Raw genomic sequence first — 18,128 nt, forward strand, 5'->3', positions numbered from 1 at the left:
GACGGGGTTTTCTGCACAGATTTGCACGGGTTAGGTAACTGTTATGGTGCCTGGTCAAAAATATCAAAAATATGTATATTTTGGCAAACTTTAGCGTCTATTTGTACAACGTTTGAGAATCAACACGAATAAAAAAATGTATCACGGAACATTAATGAGTAAATATAGATATCATGAAATAAATATTTCAAATACGTCATTTCCTTGATATCGTTTCACGGTAACCATAGCAATGCGGGAGCGAGCTGCGCACTGGCAGAAGAGCAAAAGGTTAAATGTAAAAAAACAAAAATGTGTGAGCCAAAAATCAGTTCATACTTAGGTAGAAATGAAGGACATGCAACACCCGACGTTTTGATAGCCGGTAGCGATGAAAGTTTCTTTCAGTCTCTATTTGAGTTTATTAAACACGAGAAACAGTACCTGCAGTGTCCACCAGAGGGCCCGGACGAACTTCACTACATCATCTACCGCTCTGTGTTTAATAAGGTATGAACCATATGAACCATAATATATATATATATATATATATAATATTTACAGTCTTTGGTATGAACATATATAATATTTACAGTCTATGGTATGAAAATGGATAATATTTACAGTCTAAGGTATGAAAATGGATAATATTTACAGTCTAAGGTATGAACATGGATAATATTTACAGTCTAAGGTATGAACATGGATAATATTTACAGTCTATGGTATGAAGATAATATTTACAGTCTATGTGGTATGAACATATATAATATTTACAGTCTAATATTTACAGTCTATGGTATGAACATATATAATATTTACAGTCTATGGTATGAACATAATATTTACAGTCTAAGGTATGAACATGGATAATATTTACAGTCTATGGTATGAACATAATATTTACAGTCTATGTGGTATGAACATATATAATATTTACAGTCTATGGTATGAACATAATATTTACAGTCTAAGGTATGAACATATATAATATTTACAGTCTATGTGGTATGAACATATATAATATTTACAGTCTATGGTATGAACATAATATTTACAGTCTAAGGTATGAACATATATAATATTTACAGTCTATGGTATGAACATAATATTTACAGTCTAAGGTATGAACATATATAATATTTACAGTCTATGGTATGAACATAATATTTACAGTCTAAGGTATGAACATATATAATATTTACAGTCTATGGTATGAACATAATATTTACAGTCTAAGGTATGAACATATATAATATTTACAGTCTATGTGGTATGAACATATATAATATTTACAGTCTATGGTATGAACATAATATTTACAGTCTAAGGTATGAACATGGATAATATTTACAGTCCATATATTTACAATCTATGGTATGAACATATATAATATTTACAGTCTATGGTATGAACATATATAATATTTACAATCTATGGTATGAACATATATAATATTTACAGTCTATAGTATGAACATATATAATATTTAGAGTCTATAGTATGAACATAATATTTACAGTCTATGGTATGAACATGGATAAAAGGTATGAACATGGTTAAGCTGCGAACAAGCACATCATGTACAACTTTCTAATGAATAACAGTTATACACTGTTATAAGATTCAACAAGCAGATCAATTAAAAGCTGTCTACAAGTATATAACAATTAGCCTAGTTGTAGGCCTATAGCTGACTAGATCAGTAACAACTAACAATTAATGAAGAGCTTTGAGTTCGCAGGTGAAAAATGAGTCTGTTGAAGCTGTCACTTTTTATTTTAAGAAATAGGGGTAGATAGCTGATCCCTGGCTCAATCCCTATTTTAGATAATTTAACCACCATCTTCTCCAGGTTTCAACGATCAACTTGTTATGTCACATATTTATTTATTTTCTTGAGAAACCCCAAATTTTAAGGCTAGAATTTCTAACATTAAGATTAGCAATTAAATTATATTGATGCTGCAAGGTCGCTGCTGTTACTGCTGCTGAAGATAAATAAAGTTTTACTACGTAATGTTTCTCTAAAAGATGCTGACCAATGGGGGGTTTGTCTTTAATGCATTGGAACAAAACAAAATGATGTAGTGGTCCTCACCATCCATAGCAAAAACTAAACAGTATATTATTTTTGCATTGAGCTAATGGCAACATGCTTCACTGTCTAGCATATGCAATTGCATTATGAGACAGTGGTTTTTTTTTATAGTTTAAAAGGAGATGCAAACTGTTTTATAAACAAGACGATTAAAATCTGAAATGTTCTTTTTTCTCCTTGCCTCGTTTTGCTGTCAGGTAATTAGACGAGCGACAGCCTACAAAAGACTTCTGCTGACTATAAAAGGGGAGTATGATGATGTCATCAGGGAGCTGCAGAGGAGGGAGGATGAGGCCATGGAGGCTCAGCGAAATCTTGTGGCCTCAACATCACACCCCAAATCCCTCATAACCTGCCAGAGACGAGCTGCGCAGCTGAGGGATAAGTTAGTGTTTGTGCACCTGTGTGCGTGTGTGTGTGTGTGTGTGTGTGTGTGTAATCAGAGTCTTGTTAATTAAAATCACAATGTGATCATCTGTGTTAGGATCAGATTGACCCTCACTTCTAACACCAAGGAAAGAATTTCACTGTAGACCTGATGAAGCAGATTATTTTCATTTTTGTGTCTTAGTTTATCAGAAGAATGTCTGATTGCTATTGAGTCATGAATATTGTTTGTTATTTTGTCAAATTTAACACACAAAACATTTTGAAGCCTCAAAGTCTGCAATATGGGAATAATTGAAAAGGGAAAATTTGCATTTAACATAGAGGCATCGAGTGCTGGATCAGCCATAACCTAATCATATTTTTGTGTCCCTCCAGACTCTCTGTCTTACAGAGGGAAACAGCTGAACTTCAAAAGGAGATCAAGAGACACAAATCACGTCAAGAGCAGGACATTTGGATACCTGGTACTGCTGATACTGATACCAAAGCTTTAGTTCTAGAATAAATGGTGTTTAGTGTTTGAAGTAGTAAAAACTCAACAATCAGGTTTGTCACCTCTCCAGCATCCTCTTATCTTTACCACAGGGAAAGAACAGGTACAGTTTATCACACCCGCAGACTTTATCGAAGAAATAAATCCAGTGAGTGCTGATGTTCAAAGTGGCTTGTGGTTGATTGCTATAGCAATGTAAATCAAAACATATGCTGTGGCTCGAATGACCTTTGACCTTGGCAAATGCCAATCATTAACATAACTCTTCTCTTCTTTCCCCAAATTAAACTTCTGTTTCTAACTCCCCTGGCAGCTTGTCCGCAGAATGACTTTGCCTAACAGAGATGTAACAGTCCCACCCAGAAAAGGCTGTAGAGGGGGTGTTGTGTTTTCTTTATCCTCTCTGTCAAAATTAGGGCCTGACCGATATGAGATTTTTGAGGCTGATACGATATCGATATTGGGGAGAAAAAAAAACTGATATTGACACATTGGCTGATAACTTTATAGACTCTTTTTTCGATCTGTAGCGATAGATAGATATACACATTAATTGCATTTATCCCTCAAATGCAGTTAAAACACTTGTGGAAAAGATAAACAGTATAATAAAGACAAGACAAGTCACTCTACTGAAAAGTAACTGCTCACCGCTTGACACTCTGGAGAGTGATAATGCTAGTTGTAATCCATATATAGCACACTCTGCTGGTGACAGCCAGAAAGAGAACTTCTTGTGTAACTCAACGATACTCAAATTAAATGCTATTATTATCTGCTGACCGATGAATCGGTTGGGCTCTAGTTAAAATGTTCATGTTTAGATCTGACACATTTCAGGTCTGACAGTTGCTCAGTCGGAGGACTCAGGGTCTCTTGATCGACATCTGAAACATCTTGAAGCCCAGAAAGCCGCTCTACTGGACAGGAAGAGTAACTGTGTCCCTGTGGAGGTAAAAGCCGAGCTGGATGTCAAGCTGCAGGCCTCAGAGCAGCACGGAGAGCAGCTGAGGACTGAAAACGACAAGCTGAAAATCCTGTGAGAGCTGAAACCCTAAATGTTACTTTAAACCTGCAGTGATGAAGATGTGAAAATATTGTTTTGAAACACCTTCACTTCATCAAATATAATTCTCCTCTTCAACAGAGCAGCAGACGAGTATTATTATTTCTCTATTAATCTCTCTCTCTCTCTCTCTGTGTCTGTCTTCAGATTCATGCGATTGAGATTTGTGTTTGAGCGTTTGTCCAGCTGGGGGCAGCAGGTTCCTCTGGAGGAACTTCTGAGTAGCACAGTGGAGAACTTCACACAGAGCAGCAGTAAGGCTCAGCAGCTTTCAAATGACTTAGTAATTTAATTGAACAAAAAAAAGTCACGGTTTGAGGTCATCTAGTGTCTTCTGTTGAGACTGACAAATCCTAGAAACAAACATAGAAAAGACAGGACATAGTGCTGAATGTCCCTGTCAGTTCTGATTGTCTCCATATTGTCTTGAAACACATGTACTGTTTCTGTTGAGACAGTCTTTACATAGACAGCGCAGTGTGCTGCTCTCTATATCCAGATCGTCAACAAGTGGTTCTCTTATATAGAATTGAAGTTGAAATCAAATAAAATGCAATATTAATAAAAACAGAGACCATGTTCACATATTTGCAGTTTGTTTAAACCCCTTTAATCTTGCATGTTTTTCCTGCAGTAACTGGCGATGACGACAGCAGCATAGAGGTCGAGCTGTTCGAGGATGAAGAGCCGCGTGGAGTCGATGAGTCCAAACACCTGACAGAATACCTGGACAGGTGCTGTGATTACAAACATCTTCACCCTCGTGTGATCTGTGCAGCCTCTGCGAATGATCTCTCTCTCTTCTCTCCGACAGGTTTGTTGAGCTCTTTGATTCAGCTCAGTACGAGGAAGCTGCTCTCCATGCTGCAAGGTCTCCTCGAGGAGTCCTGAGGAACCTTGACACCATGAATATGTTTAAAGGTGAATTTATTTTTTCAATCAAGTACTGCACTGGAGTGCAAACTGAAGTACTCTCACTGTACTTAGTTTTTATGGTATTAGTACTTTAAGGTGCAGTTTTTGTGTGTTTCGGTTTCATCTCTGTCTGCTACGGGTTTATTGCAGATATTTTAAGTCTAATATAACAACTGTGTTGAAATACCTTTAAGACTGATATTCTGGTCTTTCAGTCTCTTTCTAGTCATTAAAAACAATAGTTACACTACACAAACAAAAACAGGATGATGTGTCCTCTAGGGGGAAAATCAGGTTAATAAAGTAACTAACTTATCCACATTAAATCTAATTTCCCAACATTTAGATCCTCAGCTTGGTTCATAAGGTTCCTTTGATTCTGGAACTGAAAATAAACTGCAGCACATTAGCTAACCCTGTTGACCTGTATAGAAAACAGCAAACATGATGAGACAAGAACACTCTCACATTGTCGGCAAGTCATCATAATGTGAAGCCTTTTCTTTGGGTAAAAGGAAACATGGATTTCATTATAAAAATTAGAAAGCTAAAGATTTTCAGGTAAACTTGTTACATGTTACAATGAGTATTAGAAGCTGCGTACTGTTTTATCGGCCACTGCTGAATAAGAAAAAGAAGATCAACATGTTTGTGCAAAGCTAATGTCACTGTTGGCAAGAAGTGTTAGAAGTAACAGAGGTGAACACTTCGGCTGGCTTTTGAGGGTAATTGAATGAAGAATGTGGGGGCATAATGAAGCTGTTAGGAATATCAACGTTTCCTCAGACTTATAAGATTACAGAGAAAAACTTGATATAACTTATAGCTTACAATATATTTATTATTTAACCATTCACAGAAAAATGTAATTCCATGGCCTCCGTCATTTCTGAGAAGTTCAGCAAACATTTTGAGCTCTTTTCACATTCAAGCTTGTGAGAAAACAGGAGTGTGTTTGTATAGTATTCTGTCCTCAATGTGTGTGTCTGTACACAAATTGACAGATAGCTTACAGACTTCGCGAGAAATGAGAGGCTGGAGTAAATTCAAATGCTTTACTGTTGTCATCATACTCATGAAGCTTCTTTCATTGTAAAACTGAAAAATACAAAATAAAACAAGCACAAATTAAAGGATGCTATCTTAAACATTATCATTTTTAGTTTGTAAATTATCTGTTTTTAAACTATACAAAATGCATCAAATATATCAAATAGTTTGTATGTATAAATATAAAGATCTGTTCTTGCGAATTAACTTACAAGGGATGCTTTCCAAGGCACACAGGCAGGAAGGAAATAAAAAGCTGGCTTGTGCTGCAGGCCGACCACATGGAAAATAAATGAAACCCCTCCTAACTAGAGTCTCATGACTGAGTCACATGACTTAGACTGACCAATCAGAAAATACAGTGAAAAATAAAGGGCAACAATTAAATTATCTTAAATGACCAGCAGGGGGAAACAGAATTAAAATGAATTTAAACATTCCTGCTATACATGACACTCCCCGTCTGGTATTGACAAAATACCACTATATACAATAACAATATACTGAACAATAGGAGAACAGAATTCAATCGTTTTCTTCAGCATTCTTGAGGAGGACTGTCTCAGAGACAGGCCTCAGGTAGGTCTTTGCTGTTCCAGATCTTGTGACCCTGAGTTCAATCTTCCTGACTTTTCCATCTTGATCAGCGAATGTCCTTGTAACCAGTGTTGGAGCATGGAGTTGAGTATGCGTCTGGAGATGCCAATCATTCTCTCCCAGGCTCATCCCAGGTGGGACGAATGAGGTGGGTTGAATATCCAGGAACATCCTTCTTCACCCAAGTACTTCCTGACATTTGGCTCTTCAGGATCAGTGATGAGCATATGCAGCTCCTTGCACCTGTGAAATTAGTCCCGCAGTCTAAGTGGATTTGCTTAGCTGGTCCACGTAGAGCAAAAAATTGCCGCAAGGCGTTGATAAAACTTGATGTGTCCATTGACTGGATTAGTTCTATGTGCACAGCATGTATGCTCATGCAGGTGAACAATACAGCCCATCTTTTGCTGTTAGCCTGACCTCCACGGGTTCTTCATGTAGTGACGGCCCAAGGGCCGAACATGTCAAGACCCACATATGTGAAGGGTGGCTCTGTGCTCAAGCGATCAGAGTGTAGGTCTGCCATCTTCTGTTCAGAAGCTCTTCCTCGAAGTTTTCTGCATACAACACATTTGTGGAGGACGCTGTTTACACATCTCTTGGCCCCAATAATCCAAAACCCAGCCGAGCGCAGGGACCCTTCTGTGAAGATGCGACCTTGGTAATGTACCATTTCATGGTAATGCCTCACGAGCAGCACTGCAACGTGGCTGCGGCCTGGGATGATGAGTGGGAACTTCTCTCTTGTGTCTAGATCCATGTTGTTGAGCCTACCTCCAATTCTTAGAAGTCCCTGGTCATCCACTTGAGGATTCAGTTTCCTCAGCGGACTGTCCTTTGGGATGCTTTTGTTGCCTTCCAAGCAGGCAAACTCTTTGTTGCATGTTTCCTTTTGCACACAGAAGATGATGAGAGCCTCAGCTTTTAGAAATTCTTGAACCGTGTGAGGTTTCTTGCACTGATGCCAGCCTCTGCATGTTTCTTGTTTGGCTTTGGCTGCACCTCTTTTTGTCTGTGTGATGTGTGTCAGTATTGTAATAGCTCGCAAAAGGGATTTCCAGGAAGAGAATCGCTCAAACCGATGTGATCCCAGATCAGATGGATGAGCTGAGAGTGCAGTGGCATGAGAACCCACCTCAGTGTCAAAGTCTGAGTCAATGAGTTCATAAGATTCCTCTTCCACAGAAGACACTCCCTCTGGTTGGGATAGAAAGGGGGGTCCTGTGAGCCATGATGTGCTGGTTAACTCAGCTGCAGGTACAGATTGAGTAGCATGATCTGCCGGGTTCTGAGTGGTGCAGACATAGTGCCACTGCTCAGGTTTGGCAAACTTCCTGATCCTTTGTATTCTGTTGCACACATATACATAGAACCGTCTTGTCTGATTGTATATGTATCCTAAGACGACCTTACTGTCAGTGTAGAACTGGATTGTGTCCACACTGATGTCCAGCTTGCCTGCAACCAGTTCTGCCATTTCCACAGCCAATACTGCTGCGCTCAGCTCCAGTCTTGGGATAGTATGTGCAGATGAGGGTGCTAGTTTCGCCTTTCCAAGAACAAATCCCACATGACACTCTCCATTGCTTCTGATGACTTTGAGGTAAGCTACAGCAGCAATAGCCTTAACTGAGGCATCTGAGAAGACGTGGAGCTCTTTCCTCTGAGCAGTAGAAAGGGTTGAAGGGGTGTAAGCTCTTGGTATTTTAAGCTCACTCAGATCTTGCAGGGAGTGTTTCCACATCCTCCACTCTGCCTGCTTTTCATCAGGAAGAGGGCTATCCCAGTCGAGAACCTCATTGCTGATGAGTTCCCGCAACAAGATCTTTCCCTGAATGGTGATTGGCGCGACTAGGGTCCAATAGGGTCAAAAAGGCTGTTCACCGTAGCTAAAACTCCTCTACGAGTGAAGGGTTTTTCTGCAGCTGTAACTGTGAAGGTGAAGACATCATTTTTGAGATCCCAGCAGAGCCCTAAGCTGTGTTGGATGGAAGCTGAATTGTCATCAAAGTCCGAGTTCTGCAGATCTTTTGCATGATCATCTGGTAAGAATGCATCTAGGACTTGAGCGTGGTTAGAAGCTATCTTGTGGAGTCGCAAGTTGGAGTCAGCAAGCATCTCCTGTGCTCTTTTCAGTATATCAATGGCCTCAGTTGCTGATGGGAATGACTTAAGGCCATCATTAACATAAAAGTCACGCTCCACAAAATGTTTAGCATCCATGCTGTATTCACTTGCTCCCTGCTATGCTGCACGACGAAGACCATAGATGGCTACAGCAGGTGACGGACTGTTGCCGAATACATGGACTTTCATGCGGTACGCCACAATCTCTTTGTCTGGTTCGTTGTTTTTGAACCAAAGAAACCGCAGATAGTCCCTGTTATCTTTTCTGACAGTAAAACTGTGAAACATCTGTTCAATGTCTGCTATCACAGCCACTGGTTCTCTTCTGAAACACAGCAAGACTCCTAGTAGTCTGTTATTCAGATCTGGGCCTGTTAGTAAGACATCATTCAAAGATATGCCTTGATGCTGAGCACTGGAGTCAAAGACAACTCTTATCTTGTTTGGCTTTTGAGGGTGGTAAACACCGAACATTGGCAAGTACCACCGCTCTTCTCCCTCAGGTAGGGGTGGAGCTAACTCAGCCTGGTCATTGTCGAAGATCTTTTGCATGAAATCACAAATTGAATCTTCATCTCTGGTTTTCTTTCGAGGGTTCGGCGAAGGGAGTTAAACCGGTTGAACGCCTGTTCTCGATTGTTCGGGAGCCGTTGCCGAGGAGGCCTAAATGGAAGAGGCGCTACCCAGCTGTTTGTATCGTCCATGAACATCTCTCTGTCCATAAGCTCCAAGAAAAGCCTTACCTCAATGGAGAGACCAACCTTATCATCATCCTTGGTTGACTCGAAAATTGTACCGCCAAGGTCACACTCATTAAGGACTGGAGGGTTGTGTGCTGGTCTGAGAGGAGAAGTGTTATGCTGTGTTTTGGTACTTAACCTCTCCCTGATTTGGAGATGGTTGGGGCATGGAGTGAGGAGTGAAGGACGTCCATTTTCAAGGACGTTAGTCCTGTAAGAAGTCACAGCCCCTGGCTTGTGGGCTGAGCCCAAACAGACATCGCCGATAACAACCCAGCCAAGGTCTAGTCTCTGAGCATAGGGGGCGCTATGCGGACCATTGCGTTGCTCTCTGACTTTGCGAACTTGGAGGACGTCACATCCCAGAAGGAGGAGTTTTTGGGCCTCTGGATCAAGGTGTGGGATCCTGTGGGCAATGGACTTAATGCGAGCGTGGTTCATAGCAGCCACTGGAGTTGGAATCTCAGTCCTATCATCAGGCATGTGATTACATTCAATGAGGGTTGGGAGCATCACAGTTGTTGTCCCATCCAACGACTCTGCTACAAACCCTGTGGCTCTTCTTCCGGATGTTTCGGTTACACCTGCACATGTGCGGAGAGTATATGGAGAGTCTGAACCTTTGATTTGGAAAAGGTCAAAGAATTCAGACCGAGCCAATGACCTGTTGCTTTGCTCATCCAAGACAACATAAACCTTTGTGATGTTGTGTGGGCTTGCCTTAGGATAGATCTTCACCAGGCAGATCTTCGAACAGGACCTCAGAACATTACTTTCGCCACAGACTTCCGTGCACTTCGAAGTGACTGCTAGCTGACGTGGTTCTCCTTCGCTCTCCCCTCTATGCTCTGTTGAGGGGTTTGTTTGGCTCCATGGAGGCGGTCCAGGATGTAGAGCTGCAATGTGACTCTCACTCTCACATTCCCTGCACTTTATGGACGCCTTACAGATCTTTTGCATGTGAGTAGTAGAAGAGCAACACCTGAAGCAAATACCATTGTCTTTGAGATAAGCCCTGCGCTCTTCGATTGGCTTACTCCGAAACCCTCTACACTTCTTGAGAGGATGGGGTTTATGGTGGATGGGACATTGTCTGTCGATGTCAATCAGTTTGTTGCTTGAACTGTCACAATGGGAGGCTAAGCGGTGAGTCATCAATTCTGTCTTGTGAGTAGAGACTTGACCTTTGAGATATCCAAATCTAATTTCCACTCATCCAGGCTTTGGAGGGCCAGTGGAAAACCTGTAGGAGCCTTTTGATGACATTTCAGGGGCTGCTGAGATTGCAAAGCTGGGGTAATTTCTTCTGCGTGCTTCATTACATATGAAGTTTGTAAAAATGTGAAGGGAAGAAAAGAGACACTGTACTGCTCCTTACACTGAGAGCCTTGACCTAACCACTTTTCCTGCAGACTGTGTGGCAACTTCTCAACAATAGGGTTGACACCCCTGGCAGTGTCAAGGTATGACAGCCCTGGTAAATAACCCTCTTAGCAGGTCTCCTAATTCCCTGAGCTTTAAAGAGTCTTTCTGATTGATCTTTGGAAAGTTCTCAATTCTCTCAAAGAGAGCTCTCTCGATGACTTCAGGAGAACCATAGCATTCCTCGAGCCGTTCCCAAGCCATTCTAAGGCCCACTTCTGGGCTGGCAACATGCATGCATTACATGCTTAACCAAGACTGGTTTCCCAACCACTTGGTTAAGAGGTCTAGTTCCTCACTGGCAGTTAAGTTGAGTCCTCCAGTGACATTGATGAAGGAGGATTTCCATGCCCAATAACTTTCTGGGCGATCGCTGAACTTGATTAGGCCAAAATTAATAAGCTCTCGACGTACTAAGTACCTTGCTATATCACTCATACCATTTTTGTCATTGGGTTGTTGCTGCAGTGAAGCTCTGCTGTGAGTGTGAGACTGAGCTGAGGTAAATTGAGCAGTTGGGTGGTGATGAGCTGCAGGTGGTGGCCATTCAGGTAGCTGTGTCTTATAGTTGCTGTTTACCCTCGTGGTCTGACGTTGACCTCTCAGGCTGCTGTGATACACGAACATCACCCCTTGGTATGTGATGAGAAGCTTGGTTTTCAGGTTTAATGGGAAGCTCCAGTAAACTTGTTGTGACCTCAGGTTTGATGGGTGGTAATAGAGATGGTGAATATGGTTGGAGTAGTGGGAGGTCTACATCCGTGAGATGCTGCTGCGAGTGACGTTCAACGTAGTCTTGGGTGCGCTGAATTGCAACACGAATGGTATCACGTTGACTCCTACTGCCTTCTCTACTATCATCCTCTGTTTCTGCTGCTGCTGCTTCGTAAACTTCTGCTTCTGCTATTGCTACTGCAATTTCCTTTTCATGCTCCAACACCGCTAACTCGGCTGCTAAGCATGCTTCTTTTATCTTCAAATCAACTTCTCGTTGCACAAAAGCTCCACGTGCACATGCTGCTTCTAATTTTGCGCGAGCATTGGCTGCTGCCCTGCTAACGGATGAAGATTGGGATGAGGATGAAGAGGTAGAGTGTTGTGATCTTGCTGCACATGCAGGAACTTGTTCTGTGTTCTTATTCTGTTCTTTGCCACCAGCATCATTAAAGGATGCTCCTTGCAATCTATCTTCGCCAGTATGTGACATCTTGAGTTCTTAATTTTGGAGTTCTAAAAGAAGAGGTAAGTAGATGCCTGCGTGTTTGGGGAAGCTGCCTTTTCCAAGATATTTTTCCCTGATGCTGTAGAGCCCGCCGTGAAGTCCCTTTTTTACTATTCTGTCCTCAATGTGTGTGTCTGTACACAAATTGACAGATAGCTTACAGACTTCGCGAGAAATGAGAGGCTGGAGTAAATTCAAATGCTTTACTGTTGTCATCATACTCATGAAGCTTCTTTCATTGTAAAACTGAAAAATACAAAATAAAACAAGCACAAATTAAAGGATGCTATCTTAAACATTAGCATTGTTAGTTTGTAAATTATCTGTCTTTAAACTATACAAAATGCATCAAATATATCAAATAGTTTGTATGTATAAATATAAAGATCTGTTCTTGCGAATTAACTTACAAGGGATGCTTTCCAAGGCACACAGGCAGGCAGGAAAGAAAAAGCTGGCTTGTGCTGCAGGCCGACCACATGGAAAATAAATGAAGCCCCTCCTAACTAGAGTCTCATAACTGAGTCACATGACTTAGAATGACCAATCAGAAAATACAGTGAAAAATAAAGAGCAACAATTAAATTATCTCAAATGACCAGCAGGGGGAAACAGAATTAAAATGAATTTAAACATTCCTGCTATACATGACATATAGATTTATTTAAAGGGGAAATAAAGTATCCGATGTTTTGAACATTTAAAGGTCCTGTGAGGATCTTTTACTGGTTATGAAACAGACTGAAAATAAAACAGATACTGCTTTGAAACTACAAGAGCAAACAAGACCTTTATCAAATTTGTACGTAATATTTCCACCCTTTTAACCAAGTCACAGGGTCGGTATATCAGGTGATGTTGTTCATATCAACCTGCCAAAAAAGCAGCAATTTCTTTTTACAATTTCCACAGCAAACATTGATGACTAATGATACTTTTGACTTTGAAAAGAAGCAGGATGAAGATTTTTACGTCAGAAACCTTTTCATGAGAGAAACCAAAAGTCCCTCACCAGAGCTTTAACTGTATAGTCCTCGAATATAAGACAACCCTCTGTGACCTACTGTCATATGTTGTCAGACCTTCAATTTGTCACTGATGTCTGTAGAAAATCAAACAGAACTGACAGGTTTGCTTTTGATTATCAGTTCATGTTTGTCATTGAGTCTTGCTGTCCACTTGTCTCTATCTCTCTCAGGTGTGAGTGGCCCCCCAAGGTCCGTCCCCCCTCTCCTGCTTTACTTCCAGGCCCTCCTGTTGACCCTCCCGTCTGGTGACAAGCTGTCGGCTCCTCTCGCCAAAGAGTTGGTCCTCTGTGCTCTGCAGCACGGCGACACACAGCTCGTCAACCACACTGTTACACACAACAAGTAAATAAACAAAAAACAAACAGTTTGATCTTCTTTACTGCTGCTCAGGTCTTCACACTCTTTGTCCTCGCAGACTGACCTGCTCTGAGGATCTGGGCGACATCTTGTCTGAGCATGCCCAGAAGAACCCCCGTGTGGCTGACTTGTGTCTGGCTTTGGCCACCGACGCATACAAGGCCTGCAGGCTGAACAAGAAGACAGCACTGAGCATGTGCAAAAGAGGCCTGGTCCACAGTGCTGCTGAGTTCATGAACAACTGCAAGGATCTAACAACTGGTGTGTGTGTGTGTGTGTGGACTTAATCTGATTGGGGTCATTTCCCCCAAAAGATTACATTGCAGCTTCTTCACTGTGTTTTGTTTAGTTATTTAGAAAATAGATTATGTGAACTTTTTGTCCAAAAAAATGGTGAACATTTCCTTTAAAATCTGAAAATGAATCACTCTCTTTCTCTTCCACAGAGGACTGTCTGTGGGTTCTGTATCAATCACCCAGCGTTTCCCTCCTCCAGCTGTTGATAGAGTCTCAGCAGGGCCAGGCAGCCATCTTGTCAGTGGGTGTGGTCCTTTCCACTCTGCTGGCAGACCCCCAGCAGCAGGAGCTTGCTCTGCAGCTTCTCGACAGCTTCGTCAGCAGAGGACAAGGTAAACAGAAGCTGTCAGCAGGAACCAAGCCAGCAGGAATGAGAATTAAAAATGCAGTGATTAAGATGTTTGTTTTGCAGCTTTATACACCACAGGGCAGGAAGTGTGGGTTGGGAATCGTATCATTCTTAATAAAAATAAGCAAGCAAGAAAAAAAGCAAACCACACTGACATTACTCCTGATCTGAGGTGACCACTGAACCCCCTGACCTTTCTGTGTCTTTGCTTTATTTCAGGGATTTTAGAGGAGGTGATCCTGGAGGACAGCAAGTCCTTATTGGATGATTGGACCGACGTGGCTTCTACATGCTCTGAGCTGAACCGGGCTGACCTGAGCCAGGTCATCCTGTCCATCCTGCTGGACCAGAGCGGGACCAGAGTCCTGTCCCCAGACCTGGAGGGAGCCGGGCTTGTGGAGCATGTCTTCCTTTGAAAGAGTACAGCAGAAAGAGTCTTCTGCTTTCAGTTCCACCTCTCATGAAAGTAAAAAAATACGACAACACACAAGTTTGTTTTTGTGTCTTAGGTTTATTAATTTAAGATTAAACTGTGATTCAGGGTTTTGATCAGTTCCTCTCTGTAATATCAGGGCATTCAGTCAGGTCATAGAGGTAGAACAACACATTTGCTGTTAATCAGTTTATTTTCTTCTTTACAATTAAAACTTTTGTTCTTTGCCATTTTTTTCATCCTGATCCCAGACATGCCCAGACATGCCCACTCGTGTGATCCCACTGGTATCAAGCGGTATCAAGCTGACTTTACACCTTTGACCTTAGGCTGATGTCATTAGAATGACTCAAGAAAAAATCAGATACAGTGACGTCTGAAGGCCAGCAGGGGGCGAAAAGATTTATAAACTGAATCTGAGAATAATGTGGATCTCAGACACTGTTCTTTAAACAGTGGTCAAATTGTTCTTTATGAATTTAGAAAATGAGAAACAGTAATTTCAACAACCACAACAATATGCAAGATTCCTTCCAAAACAAATAGAAGTTTTAAATGATTTAAATTGGCATATTTTATCCTAAATACAACCCTAACCCTATATTTTAAAATAAGTTGCACATGACTGCAACAATGTTATCTGTTGCTCTTTACAAATGAAAATGGCACAGTGCTACAATCTAGAGGTTACTTTGTGTTCTGCCTTTAGCCTTTCTTTCAATAAATCACAAAAGTCATGTCTTTGTTTTTAGGTTGTTGTGGTCTTTTGTGTTTTTCATATTCTATGTGTTTGGATAGGCCTTCTGGTGTGCAGCCACTACATTTCAGTTTTAACCACATCCAGAGACAGTGGGGGTCCCTGGGCTCTGACCCGGGCTGATAACTTTGTGAACCCTTGACATAAGTGATGGTTACAGGTTGATTAATCAATTATTCTAAACTGTTGATTTGAGAAACATTATTATGAAAAAGGCCATGCGTTATAATAAGTAATTCTATATAGTATATTACAGTGCGGGGTGCCGGTAGCCTAGTGGTTAATAACGGCACAGAGGCAATAATCTTCCAAGCGGGCGGCCCAGGTTGGAATCCAACATGTTGCTCCTTTCCCGCATGTCTTTCCCCACCCTCTCTCTCCTTGATTTCTGACTCTATCCACTTTCTCTGAAATAAAGGTTATTATATTATGAAGCCAGTTTTGATGCTTAAGAACAGAAGTGAATTGTAGAGCACTGTGATGATAGTGAGCAAAGTTAAACAATCTCTGTATTGTGGAACTGGCCTGCTCACTATCGGGTAGACATCAGAGAGTGAAAATTGGATTAATTGTTCCTGGAAAATGATAACCTGCACTCATGCTAACACTGTGTAGTCTAAAATGTAACACTGGTGGTGAAGGAAGGACTCAGAAGAGCACAAGAGCAATGTGAATCATTACCAGTAGAAGTTCTACTTTTACTCTTAGCCATCAGCAAATAACATTTTCATGTAGTACAGAACTGATCTCAGCATAATTAAGTTAAAGAATCACAGTAGTTTAGTCATTGAGTGAAACATTGAGTCATTTGAACAATGACATCCTTTATTTGATTGTAACCTTATTTTTAATAAAAGGCCATAAAATCAATATTTTTTTCGTGCTGTTCCGTTAATCTAAAGTAAATCTAACCCTAGTTTCGCTATAATTACAACCAAAACTCCCACAGGCATTAGGAGGTTCTCTGATATGTCCTCACAAGTCTCACAAACCTGTGACACTCTCAGCAGCTCAAACAGAGGAGTCTTTGTGTGGCTGCGGGCCTTATTCTGATCCTCATCATAGTGAACAAACTGACTCCCACTCATCCATACACAGCACGCTGACAGTGGAGGCCCATTGTTACGGGCATACGGGTAAACAAAGGTTTATACATATAGCACATATCAATCAGTTACATTCAGCTTTACAGTCAAATGAAAATAAATGAAGAAAGTTAATTCTCACAAGGACACACATTTTTTTTATTGACCTGCCATTTAAGATATAAGTAAAATGTTTACTTACATTATATTGAATTTGTTTTCGCCAACATAAGCCCTATTCAGACTGCCACTTCAAGGCAAAGTATTTACCCACTGTGGCGTTTAACCTTCAATATAAATGTTGCAGAGGCGTAATGGAGGCAAAGAAGTGATCACCCCTCTGTGCCGCAACAGTAACAAGGGCGTAACAGTAGCGAGGCGGGATCAACGGAGCAAGCAGGGTAGAACAGTGCTGTCTGACTGCATCTCTGAGTGTGTGTGTAAGTGGAACTACCGTTGAGCCGTGCTCTTGTGCTTTTGCAACGCCGTAAATAAAGCAAAGGGAATTCACAGACTAGGACTCCAATTTTACACTGTTGCCGAAGTCCATATAAATGTGTCCAACTTCAGCTTTATTATCAACCTGAATGAAATGAGATCTGCAGCAGGCATGAAGACAAAACAGTTGAACAAAGGACAACATCAGAGGTACAGACATACAGAAAATCCACAGCTCAAGTGAAAACCAAAGGTACCTAATCACACTGAGCCAGAGGCTGAAACAGCTCAGACACAGCACAGAAAAGGTGATACCACGGCAGAGCAAACAATCCAGTCAAAGACATTGTATATTTTAGTAACATTCAACCAAATATGCAATCTTTCCCTAACCCTAAATGAATAATTTGGCCAAAACTTAAAGGAGCAATGTGAAGGATATCTACTGATTTAAGTAATAAAGTGACATTTATATATTATCACAAATTAATGAAACGTGAGGACAGCCAGTATGTCCACCTTCTTAGTTTAGATTCCGGTCTTGAATTGTCTGTATTTGTTCGGACTAAGGCACCTCCACACCGCCGTTTTGGACCCCTTGGTTTGCGTGACAACCGGCAAATCAAAAGACTCTGCATTTTCCTAATAAGCTCCACAACCAGGAGCATGGTGAAAATATTGGAGATGCTTTTGAAATATCATGAGAGGATAGAAGGCAGGAACGTTTCATGACTGTTGCAAAGCTGGTTAAACACTGAAGCTTCAATGTCCGCAACATGGAAACCTGTGTGCGCATTGACTGTAGGGAGGAGGGGGGGGGGGGGGGGTGGGAGACAGCTCTCTCCAATGATTTGAATTTAGACTGCAATACCCATTTTAAACGCTACATGTCAGATCTCTGATGAAGCCTATGTCCTCTAATCAATTATCCAAGTTACCATCTGATAGTTAAGTGATGAACAAAATTTAGTTTTTCACTGACACTGTGAAAATTATTAAGGAATACATCAAAATGAAATCAGAATAAAAAAGTTGAATAATGTACAATAAATCATTCAGAAGAGAGAGGGTTAGTTTGTAGTTCAGCAAGGTTCAAAAAGAGTTCCTATCTGAGTAGCATTTTTTCTCACAGCATGAAGACGCCTCTGGATATCACCGAAATCCTAGTGCTTTATTTGCACTGTTCAGATGTCGTATTCCATCAGTGTTCCCAGTGTGCTTCCTTGAACTTTACCTTTCAATGCTTCTTTTACCTTCAGACTTCTGGATCACTTCTACATGT

General features: G+C 41.0%; 2 protein-coding genes across 2 annotated transcripts; one reads left to right on the forward strand and one right to left on the reverse strand.

The window, feature by feature from the left end:
- Window positions 1-36: 36 nt before the first annotated feature.
- On the forward strand, window positions 37-17,575 carry LOC109976979 (clathrin heavy chain linker domain-containing protein 1). Its single transcript, XM_020626905.3, has 11 exons — window positions 37-489; window positions 2,278-2,465; window positions 2,846-2,934; window positions 3,804-4,002; window positions 4,177-4,283; window positions 4,664-4,763; window positions 4,844-4,950; window positions 13,301-13,472; window positions 13,546-13,748; window positions 13,934-14,116; window positions 14,353-17,575. The coding sequence occupies exons 1-11, from the start codon at window positions 292-294 to the stop codon at window positions 14,547-14,549; spliced, it is 1,743 nt and encodes a 580-aa protein (XP_020482561.2). The 5' UTR covers window positions 37-291; the 3' UTR covers window positions 14,550-17,575.
- Window positions 4,355-9,080, reverse strand: LOC136180384 (uncharacterized). The gene is made up of 2 exons (XM_065959712.1): window positions 6,207-9,080; window positions 4,355-4,925 (listed from the first exon to the last, which is right to left on the reverse strand). The coding sequence occupies exon 1, from the start codon at window positions 8,333-8,335 to the stop codon at window positions 7,025-7,027; it is 1,311 nt and encodes a 436-aa protein (XP_065815784.1). The 5' UTR covers window positions 8,336-9,080; the 3' UTR covers window positions 4,355-4,925; window positions 6,207-7,024.
- Window positions 17,576-18,128: the final 553 nt, after the last annotated feature.

Source organism: Labrus bergylta, chromosome 10, assembly GCF_963930695.1.
Source record: "Labrus bergylta chromosome 10, fLabBer1.1, whole genome shotgun sequence".
NCBI classification, from domain to species: domain Eukaryota; kingdom Metazoa; phylum Chordata; class Actinopteri; order Labriformes; family Labridae; genus Labrus; species Labrus bergylta.